This window comes from Triticum urartu, chromosome 2A, assembly GCF_056163025.1.
Source record: "Triticum urartu cultivar PI428250 chromosome 2A, HENAU_Tu73, whole genome shotgun sequence".
Classification (NCBI taxonomy): Eukaryota; Viridiplantae; Streptophyta; class Magnoliopsida; order Poales; family Poaceae; genus Triticum; species Triticum urartu.
This window is the reverse complement of record NC_141874.1, coordinates 740,299,728-740,304,966: the sequence shown is the minus strand read 5'-3', so window position 1 is coordinate 740,304,966 and position 5,239 is coordinate 740,299,728. Positions and strand designations below refer to the sequence as shown.

The 5,239-nt window shown below is 44.8% G+C and overlaps 1 protein-coding gene across 1 annotated transcript; it reads right to left on the bottom strand.

Moving 5' to 3' along the window:
• Positions 1–202: 202 nt before the first annotated feature.
• Positions 203–4,758, bottom strand: DJ1D (Class I glutamine amidotransferase-like superfamily protein). Its single transcript, XM_087545364.1, has 6 exons — positions 4,544–4,758; positions 4,294–4,410; positions 1,336–1,776; positions 852–1,214; positions 405–592; positions 203–287 (listed from the first exon to the last, which is right to left on the bottom strand). The coding sequence occupies exons 1-6, from the start codon at positions 4,595–4,597 to the stop codon at positions 218–220; spliced, it is 1,233 nt and encodes a 410-aa protein (XP_087401490.1). The 5' UTR covers positions 4,598–4,758; the 3' UTR covers positions 203–217.
• Positions 4,759–5,239: the final 481 nt, after the last annotated feature.

Below are 5,239 nucleotides of genomic sequence, written 5' to 3'. Positions count from 1 at the left end.
CTGGTGGAGAGCCGAACAGGCCCTTATATTTAGAAATGGAGGGAGTAGAATTAAAGCAAGGAGGACCTAACTAAGGAGGAAGGTTTGTATAAGCGTGTGTTCAATTTGCTTCCTTCTTGTGAGCTTCCGGCGATGCATCCCAGCTGCAGCGTGAACTGCTCCCTGGCCGTCCAGAGACGAGCTAGAGAAGCCACGCAGCAACGGCGTCGAAAAAAAGTCAGGGTACCAGTAACGACGACACAGGCTTTATTGCTTGCTTCAACCACCAACAATGCCACGAGACAGTGCTTCAGGACGGTACAGGTACAGACAGTCTCAGACTCGAGGACAAGTCACTGGTACAGAATCTATCTGTGCTGTATATGATGTGAGGAAAAAGCCCGGAGCTGACGGCGAGCACTCACGTGAAGGAGACCTTGATGCCCAGCAGGGCCATGAGCTGGGCCACGAACTCCGGGTGCGCCGGCCACGCCGCGCCCGTCACCAGGTTGCCGTCCGTGAAGCACCGGTGGATCGGGTCCGGCTCCAGCCACGTCCCCCCGCCCAGCACCACGTTCAGCTTCACCGCAGGGTACGCCGTGCACTTCCGACCCTGCATATATCATCACACAGAACAGCAAGGGTTAAATCAGTTTCGTGCTTCCATCTAGTCGATGAGCAACATAGAGCACCCACAGTTCCTTCTAGAACAACATTTTACATACGATGATGATATATATCAGGTGTTGCGACAGACAGACAGACAGACAATTGGGTTTTGTTTTGTTCAGAGCAGAACGGACTATAAGCAGGAAGGTTGGAACTGATGCAGGGCAGGACAAGCTAGTTAACAGATATCAGTTATCACGTACCTGAAGAACCCCAGCAGCAGCCAGGATCTGCTGCCCGTGGCAGATCGACGCGACCGGCTTCCCTTTATCCATGAACCCCTTGGCCAAGCTGAGCACCTTCTCGTTCAGTGCAAGGTACTCAGGGGCGCGCCCACCGGGAATCACAAGCGCGTCGTAGCTTGAAGCGTCCACGCTGTCAAACGACGCGTTTAGAGCGAAATCATGACCGGGCTTCTCGCTGTAAGTCTGGTCGCCCTCAAAGTCATGGATGGCAGTTGGGCACTTGTCCCCAGCGCCCTTGTCGGGGCAAACCGCATCGACATGGCAGCCAAGGGCTTGCAGGGCCTGGAACGGGACCATCACCTCATAATCCTCCATGTAATCCTGTTTAGTATGTTATTAAATGGAACAGGTTCAGCACAGTGGTTATGATTTATGAAGAAAATGAGAAACAATGTTTACAAGGAGGAACATGAACTGAATTGACTAGGGCAGAAAGCATTACCCCGCAAAGGAACAGAATCCTTTTGTCTGCGCCTGCGACGGAGCCTCCAAGTGCTTTCACAAACAGGCTGATGAATTCAGGGTGACCGTCGTAAGCCGCTGCAGTGACGAGATTACCATCAACGACGCATTTCTTCATAGTGTCAGCTTCAACCCACTTGGCCCCAGCAGCAACCAAAACTGGCTTGACAGCAGGATACGCGGTGCATGTACGGTCCCTGACAACTCCTGCTGCTGCCAGAATCAGCTGTCCATGGCAAACTGATGCAATAGCCTTCTTAGCGTCAGAGAACTTCCTAACTAAGGCAAGCACTTTTTCATCCATCGCAAGGTATTCTGGTGCACGGCCTCCAGGAATTACCAATCCATCATATGCAGCAGCGTCAACCTCATCAAATGAAGCATTAAGTGCAAAGTTATGACCTTTTGACTCTGCATATGTCTGCATCATATATACAGAAGATAAAATTAGTGCAGACTTTTAGGGCAGTACTATGTCACAAAGATTTGAGGTACCATCACACTCATAAAAAGAACCACCAACATAGCTGCTTTCTTAAAACCAACCATTCCACACAGATTAGATGATATTCCTTGCCAATTCAAGAGTATGCTAGCAGAACTGCAAGAAAAATTTATGTGACAACACAGGGACCCCTATGACCAAGTATTTACACAGGAGCAATACCTTTTGGAGAAAACAGGGCTAATAGCACAACAATGTGGGAAAAGAAGAACGGAAACAGATAAACAGTTCAACAGATATTCAACAGCTGGAATTGTTCAAGATGTACTGATGAGTAGAAAGTACTACAATTCAGTTGTGACCACGGTAGGTGAAGTACAAAATCATCTGTGTATTTCTTCATTACGTATCCTTTTATGTCAGACATGTACACACTAACACTGATTCAGTGCATAATTAAGACTCAAGTGTATGTAAGAGAGGTAGAACTGTAGGAAGAATTAGTATGATAGTACAATACACGGACCACTAAGATCAAGGTGTACTGATGAGTAGAAAGTGCTAAATTTTAATTGTGAGCACGGAAGATGACATGTGAAACCACCTGTTTAGTTATTCATTATATAACTGTGTACACACCAACACTTAAACATTCAGTGCTTATTTAAGACTCAAGTATATATAAGAGAAGTGGAACTGTAGGAAGAAATATGTTACTCCCTCCGTCCCGAATTACTTGACGCAGAAATGGATGTATCTACACGTATTTTTAGTTGAGACCAAGTATTTAGACAGGAGCAATACCGTCCAGAGAAAATTAGGGTAAAGTTATGACCTTTTGAGTCAGAATTTGTCTGCGTGGTGTATCCACAAGACAAAATTAGTGTAGGGCTTTTAGAGCAGAATTATATCAGAAACAGTTAGCATACCATCACACTGATAAAAAGAACCGCCAGCATGGCTGGTTTTTACAACTGAGCATTTGAGACAAATTAAAAGTTCCGTGTATATGCAATACAGAGACCCCTAAGATCAAGTATTTACACAGGACCAACACTGAGAAAATAGACACAACAATGTGGAAAATGGAAAAATCAGATAAGGAGTTACAAAGATAAACCAAGCTATATATTTTTTAGATTGTTCAAGACGTATTAGTGAGTAAAATATACAGCATTTAAGGCCTCCTTTGATTCACAGGATTTTCCTAGGAATTTTGCAGGATTGACATCCTCTGGAATTTTCCCTTTACATGTTGTTTGATTCATAGGATTACATTCCTCAGGAACCAATCCTATAGGAACTTCCTAGTTCATTTTCACAGGAAAACAAGCATGAGGTTGGACTTCATGAAAAAAATCCTCTGTTTTGCTACCCGACGTAGTATTTCAGTGGACAGTACATCATATTCCTGTACATTTTCTATTCCTACGCTTTCCAAACCCTGTGAATCAAAGGAGCCCTAAATTGTGAGCACAGTGGTGGAATGTGAAACCATATGTGTAGTTCATTAGATAAATCCCTCCTTTCATATCAAGCATGTACAGACCAATATTTAAAATTCGCCTAAACAAAAAAGATCCAATGACCAACTTTAGTTTTAAGCATTAATCAGGGGGAATGCATAATTAGAAAATCCAAGCAGAATTTCGAGTAAAAGAAAATTATGATAGCCTCAACAAGTACTGAACGAAAAGAAAATTATGACAGCACGTGTCAAGAATGCTCTTATATTATGGGACGGAGGGAGTATTTGATAGACTTGTTACTTGAACACTAACCAATCATGCTTGCATATTAAAAAATGCACAAACTACCAACTCCGAACAGCTGCTTCCATTCATCTAGTCCATAATATGAAGGTGTAATTGTTGGTTCAGTATACCTACAGCATACATACGCCCTCATTTCAGTACATCTACAACACAACTGCATGTAAGTGCCATTACCCTACTCCCTCAATGTTGCATTGTACTGTACTGTATGAGCTGTACGATTTTGTTTTAGACATATTGACTTAATTATGAGACCGAGACTGTAAAACCCTGAACAAATTTGTACGACCATCCAATTACATAGCATTAAATGCCGAGGGGATGCTCAAATTTGTACAGCCATCCAGTGGATGTGAACATGGCATCTGGATAAGCTGGGAATGTTTTGTAGAGTAATGAATTATGCGCTGTTACACCATTTCATCTGTTCAAACGATGATGGCTTCCTACAGACAGTTACCACAGGGGTTTCCCCCTTACAGAACACAGGCTGACTTAGAGAATTTCGTCTTAGAGATTAGTCAGGTCGTGTGCACTTTACAAACAAAAGGAATTCGTGTTGCATAAGAATGCATCTCCCAAACTAACTGGCCGTGTTAAATGATTAAATCTGTCCTGCTCTTCTCACTACTCCAACCCGGCCAAACCCTATCCACTGGAACATACAGTACCAACTACACAGAAACAGCAGACGGGGGAAACTGATCCGAGGACGCACCTGGTGGCCGATGGGCTTGTGGACGGCGGTGGGGCAGGCGTCGCCGGCCTTCTTGCCGGGGCAGACGGCGTCGACGGACACCCCGTACGCCTGCAGCGCCTGGAACGGGACCATGGCCTGATCCACCCATCCATCGACCCAAGAAAGAAACCAGTTAACAAGCCGGAATCAGGACGCAGGAAACGAAGTAGTGGTAGAAGGGGAATCGATTTGATCTGTGCACAGAAGGGGAGGAGGATAAGATGGAGACCTCGTAGTCCTCCATGTAGTCTCCGCAGAGCAGGAGCACCCTCTTGGCGGCCATGGCGGCTGACACTCCCCAACGCGCACGCGAGACGCTCCGGATTTCGCCGAGTTCCCTCCAACCAAAGCCTGGACTGGACTGTCGACTCTGGAAGCCTCTCCTCTCCTCGGGACGGGACGGAGCGAGCGGCCGGCGCTATATGCCACGGGAGAGTCATCCAGAAGAGCCTCCGTTCCATCATAAAAATTGTTTTTTTTTTCTTAACTTAAAAAAAACAAATTTTGCTTTTTTATGCATTTTCCTTTTCTAGAGAAAATGCATTAGTATCCTCTCTCTGAAACTATAAAGGGTATTTTGATCCAACGTCTGCACATTTTCACTATCCTGAAACTATCTCATCTTACCACCATTTGACATTCGAACAGATGGTATCTTAACACTATCCAAGATAACTAATTCGGGACAGAGGTAGTATATTATACTGCTAGTACATGCTTAACGTGCGAGCACATGATCAGCAAGATCTGCCAGGGCAGCAGCATGTGAGCTCTTAGATTGCCCTAATACACTAACAATCTCGTGGCAAGCGAGATCGGATTATATCAAATTATTTGTGTACTGTCATATCTTCCAAGTTGCTGGTTTGCCCATGGCCAGTGCAAAAATAGCCAAAACTCTTGATTCCATCACCTACATTATACT

Coding starts and splice junctions, on each gene's coding strand:
- DJ1D (XM_087545364.1), bottom strand. CDS start 4,597: ATGGCCGCCAAGAGGGTGCTCCTGCTCTGCGGAGACTACATGGAGGAC. Junction 4,411..4,543: donor ACTACATGGAGGACTACGAG/GTCTCCATCTTA, acceptor TGGGTGGATCAG/GCCATGGTCCCGTTCCAGGC. Junction 288..404: donor GGCATCAAGGTCTCCTTCAC/GTGAGTGCTCGC, acceptor ACCGTCCTGAAG/CACTGTCTCGTGGCATTGTT.